General features: G+C 37.7%; 1 protein-coding gene across 6 annotated transcripts in view; it reads left to right on the plus strand.

Annotated features, from left to right (window-relative positions):
- CDC14A (cell division cycle 14A) overlaps positions 1-22233 on the plus strand; it is a 129582-nt gene that overhangs the window by 44509 nt on the left and 62840 nt on the right. For all 6 annotated transcript variants that reach the window (XM_039869573.1, XM_039869574.1, XM_039869578.1 and 3 more), the window contains exons 5-6: positions 6201-6280; positions 21004-21070. In XM_039869573.1, coding sequence (XP_039725507.1) covers positions 6201-6280; positions 21004-21070 — 147 coding nt within the window. The remainder of the gene's footprint in view (positions 1-6200; positions 6281-21003; positions 21071-22233) is intronic.

Here is a 22233-nt window from a genome sequence, read left to right on the forward strand (position 1 = left end):
GCTGTGTGCTAGATACAAATCTGAGCACTTTGCATATATTATTAATTTATTTAATCTTTCCAACAATCAGTCTTATGAGGCAGGTAGAGTCATTATCCCCACAGGTAAGGAAATGGAAGCAGACAGTTAATGTAATATAGCTTGTAAGTGAAAGAGCCTGGATTAGAACTCAGGCAGCTTGGCAGTGAACTCGGAGTACCTGATATTACATTCTGTCACCTACTTTCTAGATCAGGGGTCTCCAACCCCAGGGCCATGGACTGGTACTGGTCTGGGGCCTGTTAGGAAATGGGCAGAGTGAGCAAAGCTTCATCTGTATTTGCAGCCACTCTCCAGCACTAGCATCACCACCTCAGCTCCACCTCAGATCATCAGGCATTAGATTCTCATAGGAGCACCCGTCCCTGGTGCCAAACAGGTTGGGGACTACTGTTCTAGATAGATGATCCATGTTCTGTGATCATGTGACCATGTTGTGCTTGTTCTCACATAAAATGCCTTCTTTCTCTCCACTATTTGTTCATATAGCAGTCAAACATTTTTTGAGTGAGTGCTATGCTTCAGATACAGTGTTGAGTCCTATAGATACAAAGAAATCCTACTCTCAAGCTTACAGGCTAGCCAGGGCGACAGACTACAGTAACCACAGAAACACACAATGGCAAACTGAGAGAGGAGGTGGAAGGAGAAGAACAGGCAGCTTTGAGAACATGAGGGGCCTGATCCCATCAGGTCGCCAAAGAAGGCTGCCCTGCCAAAGTGACTGAACCACGGTCCCAAAGAAGGGGAGGAAGTGGCCATCTGAAAGCTGCCAGGATGCAAGGAAGGCTCGGGCCGAGTCAGGTCCCTTCATAGACCATTCCCCTTTAGAGCCTTTGTTTCACTATCTTTGAATCCTAATCGAGGTTGCAGACTTCCCCTGCGTCCTCATATGTGTGTAGGTTCCTGTGCAAATTGCAAGCATTAAGTGAATACCTATTGATCTTTGAGGACTTGTCTTATGCTTCCTACCTCCTGCTTCCTACCTTTCATCAGGTGCTGGGAGTGGCTGAGTATAGCTTCAGAAAAGACAGAGAGGAAGTGAGAGGGTGAAAATCTGAGTCAGGTAGTATCCCTTGACTCTCGAAATACTTTTTGTAAGTAAATACAGATCACTTGAGTGAGAGCTCATCACTTCAGTGAGAGCCTCTTTCTTACCCTCTGTTAGTGCATCACCGAAGAACTGACTATGCCTAGTTTGATGCTCTCATACTACTGGGCTTGGAAAGTTAATTTCATCAGCTTCCGTGGCATTACCACCGAAGTCGTAGTGACATATTTTAAAAATCTCATTCACTAATTAAACTGAATTAACCCTCTGGAGTGGACGTACTCAGATTGTGGGAGAAGGGAAAAATTCCCCTTTCTCTCCTCCGGTTCCTTTGGCTGGCTGAATAATCAACTCAACAGGAAACAGATTGACAAGAGAAAATCAAACTTAATCTCTTGTGCATGGGAATCCTGCATACATGAGAGAGTCAGAGATACAAATGGGGACTGAGGAATATAAGACATCCTGGGCTGGGGATGAGGTAAGGTGCTTTTGGGGCTTCAAAAGGTCATGACAAGATGATAAGAAGAGCAGACATTTAGTAAATTGAAGTTTGTCCTGTCCTGTAAGATAGGTCAAAAGAGGATATCTCTGATACACTCTTATGGGCAAGGACCCTAATTAAAATTCTTCTAGCTAGTATAACTAGGGAGACAGAAGTTTCTCTGGCGCCTGAAGCTAAAATTGCCTTTAGCTCTAAGTAACCTGTATACCACTGAGGCACATCTTGGGGTGGCTCGTTCTGGACCCCCACAGTATCTTATGTTTAAACCAGTTATTTATTAAACATATACTCACTGAGCATCTATCTGCCAGGAAGCGTTTTAAGGTCAACAAAGGTTTGAAAGGCTTGGTCAGTGCACTCCAGGAGCTTTCTATTTGAGTGTAAAGGAAACTCATCCCAACAGAGCTGTGAGGAGCCCATCAGGACGAGCTTAGGAGTACCCTGGGGCACCAAACTGCCTGACTCATTGCACCCTAGCCCTGTGACCCTGAGCAACCGATTCTTATCATTTCATGTGTAAAGTGGGAATGGGAATAATAAGGAACCTACCTCAGGACGGCTGTGAGGATTGATGAGCCGAATTATGTAAGGTGCTTAGAATAATGCCTGGCACTAGTACGGACTACATAACTTTTTTGTTTTTATGATCATTATCATTCTCATGGTCATAATCACTCTTAAGAGTCCCTTTACTAAGGAGTAAAGGGAAGGAATTCTGAGCTAAAGAAGAAAGGCATCATGGAAATGGTGTTTGAAATGAGGTCTAATTCAATAAGAATTTTAATAGGCAGAGATGCTGTGGAGAGTATTCCAGAAAAAAACCTCAGATACCAGGTGTCAAAGATGTTTAGGGAATAGTTGGAGGAGTCTAGGCTAGCGGATGGGATTTATTTAAGGAACAATGACAAATTCACCTGGAAAGGTAGATTGAGACCTTATCTTGGTGAAGCCTGGGTGGACTTTTTGAGGATGATTTGATTTAGAAATATTTGCAGATTAATTCTAAGAGGATTTTATTTAATTTACCAAGTTGGTCTGTTGTTTCTATAAAATTAGTCCAAACTTGATATTCATTATATTGCTTCTCAGTTTGTGGTAAACACAAACATTTTTAAATTTTAAGAGTTTCGTAATTTAATATTCATTTATGTGTAGACTATGCAAGTGATACTGGTTTTCCATTGATAACAATGATATGAAACACTTTAGAATAAATTAATTTAACTTAAAAGAGTGTGTATTTAAAGAGAAATGTCAGCACATCGTGCTACATGTGGTGGCAGAAGTGGGGAAGTTGATGCATAATTGAGTTTGGGAAACATTGGTTTATTGATAAACAATATTTATTACGCTAGCTTGTAGTACTATAGTTTTAATTATGTTGTTAAATAAAAGCCTCATAGCTATTATATATAGATATAGGAACGCTGGCTCTTTAAAAATCTTTTATTAAAGAAATTGTGTTGAGTTTTGGACTTTTAGTACCTGGCATCAAAGTTATTTAAGCAGAAAAAAACCACTTAATCATTGGACTTCTAGTCAGTTGAAAATACGAAAGTATATGTCAAATGCTATTCTATTGAGAAAGTTTCTAGGACTTCATGGCAAGAATAGGGCAATTTCATATAAGTGATGTGTAAATACTCACTGTTCTAGTGATAAATAAGTTTTATCAGTCAAAGGTTTGGGAAGATTCTTCCAGTTTGGATTTATATATGTTAATATCTAATGAGAAGAGTAGACAGCATATTTTTTTTTTCCTGAGAAGTAGAAAAGGAAAATCAGGATATTTAGAAGATACTTTGCAATTAATTTTATTCATAACATTTTTTAGAAATATTAGAATATCTGGTAACAAATTTTTGAGTGTTTGTTAAATATAGGTTTTACTTTTAGTAAGTATACATTTAACATTTCATAACTATTCAGTTACTCCACATTTACAAAAAAACGAATTAATACATGTCTGTACAAAACACATGAAACGTGGAGCTTGTAGCAAGTGTAAAGGAGAAGTACTCCTTTCTTCCCCTCACCTTCCCCTGGCCCTGTTTCTTAGGCACAACTACTGTCAACAGTGTGAAGTCACCTAATTTTTAAAGTCAAGCGCAATGGCATTTAGGAATTTGGAAGAGTAGGGACCTTTTTTCTCAGGTTTGCACTTCTGTCGCCTGCATATGTATTTTCAAGCAGATGCGAAGTATAGAGTTACTGTGGCTTTGGAGTCAGACCTGGGCTGGGATTCTGACTCTGCTCCAAAGCAGCAGTGAGAGTTGGAGAATCCCTCACCTTCTGAGCTTCGTATTTCTCAATGGCAAGGCTTAAATTAAGCGTTGCTTCCTTCCGAGATCTCTCAGGCCTCATTTGCCTGGCTCTTTCTCTTTTTAATAAGAGACATGTCTAGGAAGTTCTGATGTAAGAATCCATGACGTATTTTCTCCTGGAAAAATGGAATTTGGTATTTTAATGACACCAGCACATATGCATTCAGCACTGCCCTCATTTTTGAGAACATGTCACCACTCTCCCGCGTGCCTGCCATCTAAATTCCAGGAAGATTCCAGGGACAGGTAAAAGGTCATTGCTTCTACCTGTCCCTGGAATCTTCCTGGAATTTAGATGGCCTCTGTTGGGTTTCACTTTGCACTTATTAATAATTTAGCTCTGAGATAAAAATAAAAACAGAGACTCTCATCTTACAGTGTGAGAGTGTGGGTCCTGCGTGCTGAGTCACGCAGGTGAGATGAGCAGCGAAGCCCTGTGCGGGGGCCGGTCTAAAGGGTATTTCATGTGGGCCGCTGCCTCTCGCCTGCACAAGGGCTGCGGCTGCGTCAAAATGGAAGGGAATTAATGTAATTGCTCCTGAGGTGGGAAGTGTATTTTTGCTTTTCAAAGGTTGTTGTGGAAGCTTTAATTATCTAATCCAAACACAGAAGCTTTCTCCAAGCAGCTTTCCCTTTTAGTAGGCGTAGTCAGCTTTCAAAGACAGCAGCATCTTTGGGCTTGAAAATCACTGCTTTGTAACCAGCTCTATTTGTCTTATATAACCTACCCATTAGAGTACGACACTGTCCTGTTTTAATATTGGCTACTGAAAGCGTGTTTTAAGCTAGGATTGGTTTAAATGGATTTTTGTGATTATTCGAGCTGCGACTCAAGATGTGATTCCTTTGTAGAGTCTGGGCCTCATATCTAGATTATTCTCTTACAGTGGTTTCATTTTCCCTCATTTATTATATTTGCTTTGGTTGGTAGGTGTTTCATCAGACCTTCATGTTTACTTGTCAAATGAATGTGGAGCTTGCTTACTAAAGTTAGAAGTATATTTTTATGTGTTTATTTTAGTTTTCTTTCTTTAGAGAATTCAGAATTAAGGTGTTTTCTATTCCTGAAAGTATTAATTTTTAAATATGTGTAATATATTGCTAGTGGTATAGCTTAAAGCTCAAAGAAATGTTGTAAGTAGAGAGGAAAACCCTACTTAGTAAGAACTGAGACTCTGCCATTCTTGTCATTGAATTGCATAGGGTTCTGATGTTGGGACATGTTAGGGAAATAATGCCGTTAATTCCAGGGAGAAGATATTTTAGGAATCAAATTTGATTCAAGCTATAGAGGAAAAGGACCAGTGTCCTCAGCTCAGAATTAAAACACTAAATTGCACTTGGAATAAAACCAGACTCTCCCCAGGGTTTGTTTTGCCCTTCACCATCCAGCCACTATCGGGCTCACCCACGCTTCCCTGCCCTAGCAGCATCTCCTCTCTGTCCGAGTCCCAAAGCTCTTTCCCGCCTCAAGGACCCCACCCTGTTACTCCTCCTTTCCCTTAGCTCTCCCCACCGCTCTCTCCCTGGTCATCTTACCCCACATGCCTTCCAGAGACCCCTGCCCCACTGCCTTACCTCAGGCAGCCCCTTTCTGTTCTCGTTCCAGGACCCTGTTTCTTTCCTTTCCAGCACTTACCTCAAACTATACGTTTCCGTTGTTTATTATTGTCTTTGCTCGACAAGAATGTAGATTCTATTAAGAGATACACCACTACCTAATACCTGTGCCTGGCACATATTATATAGTCGATAAGTTGATTAAATGGAACTCGTTCACTGGTTTTAAGAACTCCTTTTGTTTATTTTTTAAAGATGAGTTTGTCATGTTGGACCTCAGGGATTCCAGTTTCTTGATATCAAGAGCCAAGCCAATATGTTTTCCAATGCTCTTACGTGCCTGCATTTTCAACCATTTTTTTACGATTTCGAGTGTTTAGAGAGCAACCATGGGCTTTCCTCAGAGCAAACAGAGAACTCGGTAGACCTTCCACGGGTATCACGCTCACCCTGAGATGTCTTTCAGAATTCACTAGGCACTGAATTATCTCAGAGTACATCTTCTCAGAAGGACAGGGAGGCCCTCACTGGTCTTTGGAGCCCACGTAGTACAAGATGAAAAGGAAATTTTGGCAGCTCGGCTGCTGACTAAAGATCAGCATTATCACCATGACAGTTGTCTCTCAAAATGGAAGCTGTGAAATGCAAGTTTGGTGAGTAATTAAATTAGTTTTAGTCATTCTTTGATGGTGTTCTAAGTGTTGCTATTTATCTGTCATAGGTAATCTATTTGAAGAAGACACCAGAAGAAGCCTACAGAGCCCTCCTGTCTGGCTCCAATTCCCCCTATCTTCCATTCAGGTATAACTGCTTGTGAGACTTGGGCTGTAACACTTTGCTAGATGGCTCGCTGCTTTAGAGTTGGATTATTGTGTTAATTGTTTTAAGTCTGTGACCAAGATGTTATGTAGAATGAAATGAGGTAGTCATTTATATTATTTCCTTTTTGCAGAGTTTTTTTCTCCCTATCTAGTAACTAAGATAAACTAGCTTTCTCCTTTGAGGAATTAAATTTTTTCCTTAAATCTTTTTTTTTATCTTGACAGGTTAAGCACAAAGAGTGCCTGATTTATGAGCTAATAATTTGTTAGATTTCAGTAATCTACATCATTGATTCATCCATTCATTTTTTCATTTCCTGAGCATTGATTGAGCTCTGACTGAATATCAGGGGCTGGGGATGTAGAATAAGACTCTGTAAGTATCTTCCTAGAAGCTTAGTGGGGACCCTAAATCACCTGTTTAACATACAAATCTAGTTTTCATCCTGAGGAAGGTTGTCTTTTCATTAGTGTTGGAAAAGACCATGTTGTAAGTATCACCTGAAGAAGACCTTTTAAAATTTGGGTAAACTTGAGCTTATTGAAAAAGTAGAAGGGAACATACATCAAAACTCCCACAACAGTCATCTCTGATAGAGTTGTGAATGATTCTAATACTTTTGCCTTTTTGCGTGTCCAAACTTACAACATATGCATTGCTTATTATTGTTACTAATATAATTATCAGCAATAGTGAAAGAAAGGATCAGAAAAGATCGAGGAGGCCTCTTTGTTAGCCTTGCTCTCCTGTAAACTCACAGAGGGCAGGTCCCAGTGCCTGACACTTAAAACTACTTTTAGTAAATATTCGAATGAATAAATTAAGACTAAATCCTAAGGTTCAAAGGATCCTCACCTCTGTTTCTCAGACCACAGGAGGGGGCATTATTAGTTGAGGGATTCCCTACGTCTCAAGGCGGGGAGGAGGAATGGGGGAGAGGATGCCTAGTGTGCTTGGTCTCCTTAGTGAGATCAAGGGGTGAAGTTCACTGTGAGAGGAGACTATCCCCAGGCAATCTAGCCTGTGAGCTAATTAGCTATCGAAGGGCAGGTAAAAAGCGACAGATTATTAAGCATGGTTATATTTTTAGCTTATATGTGCTAGGTAATTAATTTGTTCCCTGAGAGCTAGAATGTTTGAATAATTAAGAAGATCAGAATGGAAGAAAAGATAATACGGAAATTGTTACCACTTAACATAGAAATAAATCATCACTGTTACAATTGTAGCCTATTTTTCTGAACTTTTTATTTAAATATTTGAAAATGTAAATTGGTTCAAAAAATTTTTAAATATGTAAGAAGGTTTACAGTAAACATTCTTTCTCCCATCGTTTCTCCTCATCTCTCTAGTCCTTTTTGGATTATTTCTGGTATTAGTTTATTCCTTCTAGAGTTTCTTCATGTACATATAAGCAAATAAAGATAGACATTCTCATTTTTCCCATTTTTATCACAAAATGTAGCATATACTAGTCTGTCCTTGATTTTTTTCACTTGACTCATCCTGGATATCTTTTCATAGTGGTAGCTAGAGAGCTTCTTTCCTCATTTTGTCTTATTTCTATATAATGTACAAGAACGCATTAACCAGTTCCTAATGGGTAGACATTTAGGTCATTTCCTATCATTTTACTTACTGCTTTTTAAATTCACATAGTCTCAAATGTATTTTAGAAGAAAGAAACTGAGACAATGTTATAAAGAAAATTATAGTATTGTTAGTCATAAAGAGATTTTAGTAATCTGTTTGCATAAGGATACTCATTATATGAAAAAAGAATGCTTAATAGAAATATGAGGCATATGTTCCTTGGTTTAGGCACCTATTTCCCTAACAGTTTGACCTTGAATGTAGCTCTCAGTTGCATCTTTCTTATAACTCAAGGCACCAAGAATTGCCTTTATCTTAAGCTGCATTTCTAAATGCATACTCTTTATAAACCATACATTTGAAGAAAATAAGACAAAGTAGTGCATTTATAATTTAGTGAGGAATTTAATTGAAAAAATACTACTAGTTTTCTGGAATTTGACTAAAGAAACTTAATTTTCCCTAAGGCTAAGTTGTGAGTTGATTTTAGTCTACAGTCCAGGCTGACTAAAGCTAATGCAGTATCTTTAAGAATCATCCTTCATAAGTTATGTAAATGTCTAACCGCTGTGTTGTACACCTGAAACTAATATTGTATTAAATTTCAACTGTAATTAAAAGAAAAAAGAATCATTTTCATGCTGGTTCTAGTCAGCCTTGGCCTTCGTTTGTAATCTGGATTCTATTATCTGGTAGATATTTTATACCATTTGTTGTTAAATTACACTTTTATTATCTAGATTTTAAAAAATCTGCTGTTGCTGCATTAACACTTTTATATAAAAACTGGAAGCCTTAAAGGAACTTCCATTTAAGTGTAATTGCTTTATTGTTTAAAGTCTTTTTTAAAAAGGCAGACCATTTTGAAGGTTTGTTGAATTGTGGTTGATATCTTTATGTTCTCTCAGTCACTAAATGCCTATGTTCCCGTTTGTACTGTATAATTTTAGCATCTTTCTAGTGAAGGGGGTTTAAGGCTACTGTGAATTTAAATAATTACATTCTTCAAGATTTATTCATCTAACAAACATTTATCTGAGCAGTCTCTTCTGTAAAGCGTTTCCTCATTTTTTGGGGGAGGCTTTGCCTATAATTCCCCACTACATTTTGTTCGTGCCCCATTACATTTGCTACATACACCATTAAAGCAAACGTCTTGTATTGTGATTATTTGTTTGCATGACTGACTCTCCACCACATATAGCTGAGTCTTCTCTTGGGGGCCAGGACTGGGCTTTTTTTCTTATTTGCGTGCCAGAGAATAATTCGTACATGCATTTGTTTGCTTTTTCTGTGCCAGTTACTGTAATAGTCTTATGGATCGAAAGATAATTAGGACAACTAGGTACCTGCTCTGGGGAACTCTGTGTGTGGTTAGTAAGTGTATAAGTACGTAAAACAATAGCAGTGTGTTATGAGTGTTAGGAGTGGGTGTTACGGGAATACTGAGAAAGGAGGTTTAACCCTAGAACTGGGGATTGGAGAAGTTAGGGGTAAGCCCCATGAATGCCTTTCATGTTAGGCTGAAAAGTGGAGAATAGCAATCCAGGTGCTGATTTTAGGTGCTGAAATCTTTCATTTGTATGGCATAGGTTGTCTTTTATAATGACAGGTTAGGTAGGATACTATATAAGATGATGTTTGCAGTGAAGGTACTTTATTATAACTGAAAGGACTACCTGATTGAATTTTTCTATTTGGATTTATCTTAAATGTTTTTAAATGATAGTTTTCTATTAACCTATTAAAAATTCTCTGAAGATGAGACTTTAAAAAAAAGATTTGGATAGCTTTACTGCCTATTCTTACTTTTTCCAGTTTCATTGGAAAAAAAAGATTTGGATAGCTTTACTGCCTATTCTTACTTTTTCCAGTTTCATTGGGATATTACTGGCATATAATACTGTATAAGTATAAGGTGTACAGCATAATAACCTGACATGCATATATTACAAAATGATTGTCACAATAAGTTAGTTTCCATCACTTCATGTAATTACAAGCTTTTTTCCTCTTATGATGAGAACTTTTAGGATCCACTCTCTTATAACTTTCAAATATACCACATAGCAGTGTTAACATCACATTTTATATTGTATCCCCAGTTCTTATTCATCTTATAACTGGGAGTTTGTGCCTTTTGACCACCTTCATGTAATTCCCCACCCCCAACCCCATTTACTTTCTAATCTCGATTACATTTAACATTGTAGACTTTAGAGATAGTTGAAGTTCTGGCTTGGTGTGACACTCAGGAGTGTTTGTTGGGTTGTTAGTGTTTGCAAGTCAGTGTTAGGGTGTTCCATTTAATTGTGAAGTAGTTTTGTCAAAAACTGTACTTTTCAGTTGTACTAACGCTAGCCAACATGTTTATTAAGAGTGACTTCAGATTAAAATTAGAGGAAAAGGGCATTTTTCCCTTACTCTAATTCTTCGAGTCCACTTATCTTTAGTGTTGGCTTGCCAATTGATGTTCAAGGGAACAAGGGGCCTTTCAGGTCTGGGGCCAGAGTCCGCAGAGTTTGAATTGGCAAGCCTGGTATAAATCTTTTTAGTTTCTCTTCCTTTCAGTGTACTACCAAATTTATAGTCTGTATCATTGACCCATCATCCCACAGAGTCATATTAATTTCAGCTGTATAAGGTCCCACGAGACCACCGACCCTTTGTGCTATTCCCAGATTGTTTTCTTGGCAGTCAATGGCAGCGGTTTTCAAATCTGCATTCTTTGGTGTTCATAAAACGGCATTTGTGAAAACTCTGTCTCACAAATTGAAAAGATAACCAATTTAAATCGCTCTCCTTTTTGCTTTTAAATTTCTTTCTTTGTTTATTGGTCCATATGTATCATCTTGGTACGGGTTTTTGGTATTGATGATTCATAAATATGAAAAAAAGCAATTTTTCTGTGACATATAAAATTAAATGTGGAATAAAACTATAAGACTGTACAGACAATAAACAATACCCAAGGTCTCAGTTTGGAAGACAAATGCAGAAAGTATGACGGGAAAAATAATGACTAGGGTGCTGTGCTGACATCCAATGAGATAAAGCTGGTTGGATGTCATATCGCCAGTTAGTTAGTTAGTTAGTTAGTTAGTTAGTTAGTTAGTTTGTTTGTTTGTTTATTTATTTATTTATTTTGCAGATCTCTTCCTGGATAGCCCAGGAATGCATTTTTGTGTGACTGTTTTATTTTAACTTGTAGCAGAGGCTAGGACTTATAGGTCAGTGTTTCCCAAATTTATGTGGTTGGTTTTAAAAAGTCTGAGAAGCTTTAGAAAAATATTCATGCCTGCATTCTATTCCCAGACATTCTGATATAATTGGTCTAGGGTGAAGTCTGGAAGTTGAGATTTCTAAAAACTACCTACATGATTTCAATATGCTGCCAAGCCAAGACTGAGAACTACTACTGCTCTATACAATCGGCTATGGCGAAAAAAGAAAAAAAAAAAGATTCAATGATCAAATAATTTGAGAACTCTCTATCTTGGAGATTTACAAAGCACATCTCCATTTTAAAGATTCCGAATGGTTCTGAGTAATGAAGGAGCCTGTTTAATTTTAACTCCAGATTTTTCAATGCCTCATCCCTAATCCCTGCTCACTCCTCCCATTGTCTATTAAGAGCTAGAAGAATTCGTGTTCTGAAACTCTGAGACATATTTCCTGATCCTCACCTGTGCAGAACAAAATGGATCTCTTGAGATTAGAATAAAATACTGCCATTTGTGGAGCTGTTTTTGTGCTGTTGCTTGAGAGTCTTAGAAATAGGTGGTTTATCAAATAGTGGTATTTTGTCTACTCGGAACAGCAATATACAAGTTTTCTCTTAGCAAAGCTTTAACTGAGGGACCACAGACCTCCCGCAGGCAGCAGTCCTTTGAGGACATTTGTCATTAAAATGGATCCATACTGTTTATGTTAAGGGAGGGGTTTGTTGTGTTTGGGGATGACCCCTAGTGATATCCTTGTTGCTGAGTTAAGTTGTATCTTGGCTGTGTCTTAATGAGAAATCTCTGAAGCAGGGACTCTGGGTCCTCTGGGCAAGTCAGAACTTGAAGGTCTCTAACAAAGGCGCAGAGGGGTCAACCACAGAGAACTTGGCATTGGGTTTCCTCCTCCTTTCTTCTAAAGCCAAGTAAACATGTGCTGGTAGATGTTAGATGTTATTATAAAACATATCTCTGTACATTAAGTATTGAACCAGATATTTGTTAGTTTAATATGATATTGTGATTTTTGTCAAAATTTGTTTAGCAATTAACTTTGTACTTCAAAGGGAAAATTCTCCTTATCCTTCTTCTCTTGAGTATCAAAAATATAGAAGCAAAATTTATTTTATGCTCTCTTAAGACTTCCCTTTCTCAATTTTTCTTCATGATGACCACTTCTGGGCTTCTCAGTGTTGATCTTTGGAGTCGTATCTGCCCTCACGGATCTTTACTAAAACTTTGTTTTGGATGCTCGTTATGATGGGAAAAAATATGCATTAGTGTTGAATATTAAGGATGTGCCAGTTTTCTGAGTGTTAAAAATAGATGGAAATTGATGGCTTATCTAGTCCAAACTGTTAACTCATTTTCAGCAGTGGGGTGTATTAAGTAACTTGGACCACCATGAAAAGCAGACTCTTTATCAGATTTTTCTTGTTAAAGTGGTAAATAAGCACCACTATACAGGATCTGAGAAGAGCAACAACTGTTAGGGTTTCTAAGACCCACTAAATGCACATAAGGAGGTGAATTATGTCTGTCTGTCTATCTATCTAGCTATCTAGCTAGCTATCTAGCTATCTATAATCTATCTTTCTTTCTTTCTTTCTTTCTTTCTTTCTTTCTTTCTTTCTTTCTTTCTTTCTTTCTATCTTTATTTTAGAACACAGCAGTGATTCAGTGGTTTTAGTTGTAAAAATTGGCTCAGACTACTTTTTTTATTTTTAGTTTTATAGTTTCAGATCAGTGTCACTGAACCCCTATCAAAAGGCCAGTGCCACCCTTTTGTACTCTTTATACTACATATCCAGTAGCCAGCCTTAGTTGATAAAGATGGTTTGGAACAAAATTGCAATCATTTATGTTAACGAATAGTTATTTTGTTGAATGCCTATTATGTGAAGGTCTTATTTTCAATACCTGAGTCAAAAGCAATTTGCTATTCATTTTATCTTTATAGCAAAATTAATGTAGTTAAATGGGTGGCACTCAGGTGCTCATGAAGGCCCAGTGCACAGCCGTTGGGCTGTTTTTCTGGACAGATTCTATTCTGGCTTTACGTGACCTTTTAAACCACGACTTAGAAATGAATTTTCACATATCTCTGTTTCTTAGATGAACAAAGTGTGATTAGTGTATAGCTTTGCATTAAATCTGAAAAGCAGGAGGTTGTGTGTTCCATTTTGTTAGGTACTGGTTGTGCTCAGCTTTTGGCTCTGGCCCATGAAGTCATTTGATGTTGCTCTTTCATGAGCGGGAGATAGCTTTGTTCTTCCCTCTAATTCTGATCAAATACATTTTTATCTTGTAGGTCTAGACGATATAAACAATCAGCTCTTTATTTTCCCTGGAGCTGGTACATATATGTAATAGATTTGTTCAAAGACTGTAAGTGAGGTGTACTTTGGAAATTGTGTGAAGTATTTTGGGCCATTATCTACTTCCCAGATATTAATACAATATAGTCTAGGGTTGAACTCTCTAGTACTGTAGCTACTAGCTACATGTGCTGTTGAGCACTTGACATTTCTTTAAACTGAAAGAGACTGTAACTTTAAAATATACATTGGATTTCAAAGATTTAGTGTAAAAAAAGTAAAATACCTTACTTATAATTATGTTGATTACTTCTTGAAATGGTAATATTTCAGATATTACATAAAATATATTAAAATTAATAAAATTTCTTTTTACTTAATTTTATTACAGTTATGAAAAAATTTAAAATTATATGATGTGGCTCTTCTGTGGCTGGCATTATTTTTCTATTGGACAGCAATGATGGAGATTATGTTTTCGTTATTGTACATAGTTTATGATGATTAAAGATGGTTTTTATATGTTTCGCTTTGAAAGGTCAGTAGTTCTCAGCCACTAGACTTGTTCAGGCATAAGTTGAATGATCTTTTAGTAATGATCATTTATTCATTATTTTATTCATTCATTCACTCATTCACTCAACATCTACAACATAGACATGTGCCCAGCACTGAACTAGACTCTGGGTGTACAGACACCAAGGTCACATTCTCTGTCCTTAAGAAGCTCGTCATCTTGTGGTAATTTGGTAGATGGGATTTAGTTCGGTGCTTGGAAGGGTGCTTCACTGGCTTCTGAGATGCTTTCCAACCCTTTGCTCTGCAGGTATTTGCATACCTCCTAACTACCTGCTCTCCAGAGAATTTATGGGGAATCATGGAATCAAGACATATGTAGATCATGGTCATTCTCGATATTTCTTTTTTATTTAGTGTAGTCTCCACATTGTAAACACCATGCCTCTGTTCTTCATTCTTTCTTCATTTCAAACAACTCTGTTACCAGAAATGCTTTCTTATTGTTTTGTGTAAATATATTCTTTCATCTCTGATTTCATCTCCTCATTGTTAACATGTACAAGGTTGCTGTATTCTGAGTAATTTCTTAAATTCTTAGGTCACAGGCCGTGCTGCATAGGTAACCTGGCTCAGTAAGTAAAAAGTGTTTGCCAGTTCCTGTTGCGTAAATATTTCCACCAATGCTGATTTGGGCTCTCGAATTTTTGAATATTTAACAATTGACTCTTGAGAGCCTGTAGGGAGACAGCTCTAGAGCAAGAACGAATCAGGCGCTTTTCTCTTTTTATCTTATTATGGATGGTGATTACAATTTTCTTAAATTTAATTTTTCTTCTCCCGCTTCTCTGCAAAATAAATGCAAAAACATAAAAATAAGCAAATAAAATTCCCAGTTGCTCCATCTATTCAAATATTCATTTGTTTAGTTTTTCATTCAAGTTACTGTTTAGTAACTTCCAGCCCCTCCCAATGTTATAGTTATGTGGATTCTTATAATCACTTCATAATAACTTTATGGTTCAGTTGACAATTATGTTAGAAGTCACATTTAAGAAGATAGAATTGTCAGGATGGATGGAGTATAGGTGGTCAAGCATGAGATTGAGCTAACTTTGTATTTGGATATCTTTAGACAGCTGTTGGCTGTAACGCTAGTCTTCTGTTTTGGGGGTTAGAGACACATGATTTATTCTAAAGCAGAGATTAAAGATTAGAAACCCTGGGTGTTTGGGGTATTACCTTATCTCTTGAATGAAGAACAGCCTCAAGTTTACTGGTTTAAGAGAGTAATGCAATACATGGTAAAGCTATCATGACAGATAAGTGTAAGAGCTGTAGTTTTTCCAGACAGGAAAGGGGTGCAGACTTTCCCTCTCAAAGTGTGTGGGATTTCAGTGGTCCTTTATGAGAGAGATGGAAAAATACAACATATACTCTTATTAAACTCAGTGAATATTTGGCTCAATAAATACGAATGAGTGAATGTTTGGATGAATGAGTGAAAAAACAAACCAGGAATTAAGGAAACAATTGGGAACTGCCGTAAAAACGGTGGGAGTTTAAAGCTTTATAGCACATTAATATAATGATTTAAATTCTAAAAGCTCTTTGTGGCTTCTCTAAGGTGTCTGGGTTAAAATAAAACTGTATTTAATATCAAGTGGCAAAGGAAGAGGAAACTACTTTGAGTATTACTGCTTTTAGCTCTATTTGATTACTACTCTGGCAAAGAGAACAGGAGGAAATGATATTAAATGGGCAGAAGGGATTGTGAGTTAATGCAAAGAAAGCTGTTCTTGCTAGTGAGGATCGAGGTATTAAGCTATCGAGTTAACAAAAGTGGCCATAGAATAGTATAGAAAAATTTTGGGGGGTGAGCTCCCAAGCTCCTTTATTTAATTTAGATGTTTATTTGCAAACATTTATTGAATATCTGTTTTGTGTCAGGCACTGTGATAGGTACTAGGGAGACAGTGATGAGTAAAAAAATGTATAGGTTGTACTTTCTCCAGGACTCCCATACAAAGGCAGGGAATCAAATAAGCATACCAGGATACATTGTCAAACTATAGTTAAGTCCAAAGGAAAAAGGAATTCGGGGACCTGATATTGCCAGGGTGGGGTTGGAACTTTTTCCTCTGAGACAAATGATCTTTGAGCTGAGAGGATAAGTTGGGTAATATAGGCAAAGGTGAGGAGGAGAAACTATGATGAGCAGGAGCAAAGGTCCTGTGGTGAGAGCAGAGTGTCCCATCCGAGGGGCTCAGGGAAGGCCACTATGAAGGGCACGGACTGTGAGGGGAGCATAAGGTGAAGAGGATGCTGGAGAGGCAGGAAGGACCAGATACCACATGGTGTTGTATCAGAGATGAGGATTTGAACTTCCCCCTGAGAGCAATGGGAAGTCAGTGCAGGGTTGCAGTAGAAGTGACAGGATCATATTTGTCTTTTAAAAATGTCACACTGGCTGCAGGGAAGAAAACTGACTAGAAAGGCTAAGAGTGGATTAGGAAGGCTACTGCAGCAGTCTGCATGAGAGGTGGCGGCGGAACTGCACGTAAGAGACATTTTAGAGGGAAAAACTATGGGGCATAAAGACTGGTAGGATGAGAGAATGAGATGGAGGCACTTCTGGATTCTAGCAGGAGCTAGGGAGGGCTGGAGGACTGGATTATTATTGTTGTCATTATTGTTTTGTAGTGGGGGCAGAGTCAAGAAAATCTTCTAACACAATGAGCTTGAGATGCCTTAAGACACCCAAATGAAAGTGTCACAATATGTGGTTGGCTGTACTGTTTTGGAGTTTTAGGGAGTTTGTGTTAGAGAGATAAATTTGAGGGTTATTGGCAGATAGATGGTAATTTATGTAGATGAGATTGTGTAGGGCAGTGGTTCTCAAAATATGGTCCCCTACCAGCAGCATCAGTACCACCTGGAAACTTGTTAGAAATGCAAATTCTCAGGCCCTGCCCCAAACCTATTAAATCAGAAACTCAGATAGGGCTCAGCCTTCTGAATTTTAAGGAACCGCCCAGGAGAAAGTGAGAGCCCCTCATTTAGGGAGAATATGGAGTGAGAATTGTTTGAGTCTGAAACTGAACCTTGAGAAACTCTTTTAAAGACTAGGGGTGAAGGATGACTATGCAAAGGAGATTGGGAAGGAATAGCGTTTAGAGAAGTGAGGAAGAATCCAGGGACCAAGTCGAGAGAGTATTCAAAGGAGAGAGCTACTTGTTGCATATTAAATTAAAATGACACTTGCAGAATGGTCCCTGGGCTTAGAATAACCACATCTGAAAAGGCAGAAGGTAGATTAGTGATTGACAGGAGTGGAGAGTAGAGGGGGAGGAGGATTGGAGAGCTATTGCAATTAGTGACAGAGTTTCTTTATGGGGTGATAAAAATGTTTTGGAATTAGTGGTGACGTGAACTGTGAATACATCAAAAATTACTGAATTGTACACTTTAAAAAAAGGCCACAATAGTGAGTTTTATCTCAATTAAAAAAAAAAAGTCCTCTGGGTGTAGCAATCTGGAGATCATTGGTGAGCTTGGTGAGAAATGTGTCTGGCGTGGAGGAGGTTAAGATATGAGAGAGAAAACGGAGGCAGGAGTAGTCTTTAGAGAAGTCTTGTTTTAAAGAGGACGGTGGTGGAAGGGAGATGTAGAGTCAAAAAGTTTTGGATGGTCTTTTCTTTTAAAGATGATAGAGCTTTTAAGGTGTTTAAATTCTGTTGGGAAGGATCCAGGAGAGAGATATGGAGAGGAAAGAGGATCATCAATTACGTTAAATAACGATAGAATTTCAGAGTAGGAAGGGTCTTCTGAGGTTAATAGAGCCTGGTGTTTTCCCAACGCGACATCCGTTTCATAGAACTATGTAGGTGAACAATAGTCTTCACTAGCCATCTTCCAATTCAAACTTGAACAGTGTGTGGGGCAGGTATCTCGCTGCCTTCCAGGGCCAACCATTCTATTTTCAGAAGGTCCTAACTATATTGGGTAGTTAAGGACAAATCCACAGGGAAGATTGATTTATAAAATGGAAGGTAATCTATAAAAGGGGAGATATGTTGCTTTTATAGAGTAAAATCTCTCAGCTTTTAATGGACTTTGTCTCATTTTAGTCATTTCCTTCATTCTCACTTCCAGAAGAACCCAGTGCTGACAATTCCTGAGCCTTTTGAGAATTATCTTGTATTAATTGGGTTAATTCTCTGATTTGTCCACTGTCAACTTTAGTATTCAGTTTTCTTGGTCTTTTAATTTATTACTACTCATCTGATTTCCAGCTTTCAGAATTATTATTGCTATTGTCTGCTCTCTTATTTTCCCTGACCTTGTCAATTCCATTTCTTAAAAAAGCCTTTTAAAATTCTCTTAGCGGGGTTTTAGTAGATACCTGGGTTCATCTGTTGCCTTTACTTTTTCTTTCTCTCCTGACCCCTGCCATTGAGAGTATGTAGCATGTTTATGTGTCCCTTCACTTTTGACTATGTATGATCCAGGTGCCACTAATAAGCCATTTCTCTCTTGCCCAGTAATGGGTGCAGGTTTTGGGACCTACTGATTTCATGGAACTGTCATGAGGATTAAATGTGCTAATGCATCTAAATTACCGAGCATAGTGGGGGTTCAAAAACAGTGTTTCATCTCTTTTCCCCAGCCCTGAGGATGTAACTTAATTTTATTGCATCCTTTATTATATATTTCAGTTTGTAAACTTCTGCCTGTTTTTCTAGCCTGTTGTGACTGCTTTGTATCCTGATTCTGTCGGATGGCATTTTAACTCTCCCTTCACTCTCAGATCTGCAGATTTGATCACCAAGTCACCAGAGCTCTTTTCAGTCCTTGGTGAAAATTGTGGTTGTGTGATAGGACAAGAAATGACATGATAGTCTCACTATACTTTGCAGACGGTTTCAGAAAGACTGGGTCTGGAGTTTTTTCTGACAGCTACATTTGTGAATTTGTTTAGCTGAGTCTAGGAGTGAAGAAGATGTACTTGAGAGAATAAAGAGCACCTCCAATTCTAATTTTTTTTTAACTCTTTTTTTAAATACAGAAGTTTTGTTTTTTCTTTACCGAAGCAGTAGTTTTTAATTTAGGGTCTGTGGAGATAATTCAGAGAGTCACTGAATTTTGATGACAAAACAATTATATCTTTATTTTCACTAACCTTGTAACTTAGAAGATTACATTCAATTGTAAATATTGGAAATAAACAATCGTATTAGCAAAATAAATGACAAAAGAAATCACCGACACTTTTATATCCCATTCCAGTTGTCACGTTACTTTAACATATGTATGTTCATTCTTTCTTCAAAAGGATAGTCCTTATCAGACCTAATACTAAGCCTTGTTATGTAATATAGTAATAAAAGTACATATTATAGTATTATAAACTTGTTCTTTTATATATTGACAACTTTAAATTGAATTAGTCTTCTGTTATTCCTATATATTTTATTTTGTGCATTTAAAAACATTGCTCTGAGAAAAGCTGTTTACAGGCTTCATCAGATTGCTGAAGGGGTCCATGACACACAAAAGATGCTGAAACCTTGTCCCAATGAGACAGGTGCCTACAAGGGAATATGCGCTTATTTATATAAACAGCATTTTATCTTATATCCCCAGCTACTCCTTTCTGGTTGAGTCCCTTAACATTTACTTCCTGCTATATGGTTTATATCTTTACAAGATATTTTGAAAAGAGGCTATTTGGTTTTTCACTGACCCATGTATTTAGATGGCATTAAAAAAAACCAAAAACTCTTGAAATCAGACCTAAATATCTAGAGTAACCCTTCCAATTTACATAGGTTAACTTTGAAATTTCAGGACATTTCTGTTAAGCTGCTTTGCTGACTTACTGTTTTTATACCAGGTTATCAGAATGCTGAAACTCAGTGATGTTGAGGTCGCATTTTAATTCATGGCTTAGTGGCCATCGGTTCATGTTACCCTGAATGATTGTGGTATAAAACTTGGTTTTATGCTAGTTTTATATTAAAGCCCTTAAAGGTAATTTTCTCTCCATGGAACACCTTCTGGCACCCTTCCCCCTGCTACCTTTGACCGACTTGGTGTGGTGCATTCGACCTTGTTTTTGGCAGGTGCCTGAGAGCTCTATTCCTTTAGGTCAGCAGCGGGGGCTGGGCAGAGAGACTGAGAGCCGTGAGGTCAAGTTTCTTGCCTTGGACACCTTGGAACATTGCTAGTGTTAAAGCTCCAGTGCCAGTTCTTGCTTAACTGACCTGAACTTGATACTTCAGTTTTATGTTGCCTAAAGCAGGTCTGCTAAGTTGCTCTAAAAACTTAAATAAAGTATGAAGTACTCAATTTTCGGTGCAGTAGGTCTCCACTCCTTTTGATAGAACACTTCATGATGCATTAGAAGCTTGCATGGATCCCCAGAGGAGCGGGTGGGATAGGAGGGGTGGCATTTAATCAATGAGAATAACTGCTAGGTTCTGTAGACCTGCATACATTGACCCCCTTACACTTGTATTTGCCGTATCCATGGTGGTTGTTCCTCTAGTGATGGCGAATATTTTACTTAATGAAACAGTCCAGTTCACTGTTAATAATAATAAGAATAGTCATAATATTTATTAAGTACTTTCTTGTGCTAGGCATTATATGAAGGACTTTACATTTGTACTTAACATAATCTGACAGCCGTCCTATGAATGAATGGTCGTTACTCTCAACTTTATTTCACAGGTGAGGAAACCAAGACCCATGACTTGCTCAAGGTCCCAGCCAGTGTGGAGCAGAGGTGGCATTTGAATGAAGCCAGTCTGACTCCAGTGCTCGGGCTCTTAGAACTGCTTTCTTATGAATTCTGCCTCTTAGATTAAAGCAATTTCAGAAGTGCTACAGTTAAGCTGTAGGACTAGTTAACTAGTAGGAGCTGATGTGTTACGTAAGTTTGCCACGTTGACAGCTGTGAAGCCAAACAAACGTGTCCAATTGGCTTTGGCATTTTACTATTTGAATATTTTAAATGTTTTTGATGTTGCATTTTTTTGTGTGTTTATAGGGATGCTTCCTTTGGAAATTGCACTTACAATCTCACCATCCTCGACTGTTTGCAAGGAATCAGGAAGGTAATAACAATTCTCCTTGCTATGGTTGACACAGTAGTTTGAAAATATGAAAAAGGAGTAATGTCAGTCTTCTCGTTGTTGGTGAGAAGAGCAGGGAGGCAGTAAACAGAAGGCTTTCCACTTCTCAACAATGCTTGATCTGTAAAATACAGACTATAGGGCAAATTAGGGGAGGGGTCTAGGGGTCACTCTGTTAGTTCTTACAGAATTGGAAGGGGTCTCTCTCATTTAAACTATTTGGGTTCTGGGGCAGATTTATCACCTCTTTCTGCTGCTGTGTCTGTGACATTGCTTTGTCACCGTTCAGTTTCATTATCAAGCTAGATCTTGGTGTGAGAGAGACAGGAAGTCATTCCGGCTGCTGCTCTCCTCTGCTGGTGTGGAGGACATTTCCACATTGGTTTTCTAATTGGATATTGCTACTCGCCCTTGAAGTCGGAAGTTGGCCGGATATTATTACCTAATTTTTACAGATGAGAAAACAAACCCAGAGTTTACGTCTCTCTCAAGGACACAGGTAGTTAGTAGGAGGCCTAATTCTAACTCAAATTTCCATATCAATCTGGAGTTCTTTCTAATATCTTATTAGGGTATGTCATAACCAATGATTGTCAAAGTGTGGGGACTTGTTAGAAATGCAGATTCTCAGTCCTCATCAGAGATGGACTGAATCACAAACTCTAGTTTCAACAGTTCCTTTGGGTGATCTAACAAACTCAAAAATTTAGAGTCATAATTATTTAGTTATTTATAAATATAATGGAGAAAATCTAGATTTGTGAGGACTTTTGGAACATATTTTAGAAAGATTGATTTATAATCTAGGTAGTCATGTACTCTATACTATGAACTCTGATGAAGGTTCAAAGTACCTAATTCCATCTTGAACATACAGCCATGATTTATTAGTCAGGAATGTACGTATTATATAACCCATTGGCAAGGATCATTGTGGACTGTAAATATAGTGATTTTTCTTATAGTTTCTTTTTTGGATATAAGATAAAACTGATTTTGCTATATTTTGAGTTGAGAAAATTGGTACAAATATGCTACTTGTTTTATGTATATTTTTGACTTTGATATTTCATTTAAAAATGAATTTAATTATTATTTTCTTATATTTTATTGTGGTAAGAACTCTTAAGACCCTTTTCTCAGTG

This window comes from Pteropus medius, unplaced genomic scaffold (assembly GCF_902729225.1).
Source record: "Pteropus medius unplaced genomic scaffold, Ma_sr-lr_union100, whole genome shotgun sequence".
NCBI classification, from domain to species: Eukaryota; Metazoa; Chordata; class Mammalia; order Chiroptera; family Pteropodidae; genus Pteropus; species Pteropus medius.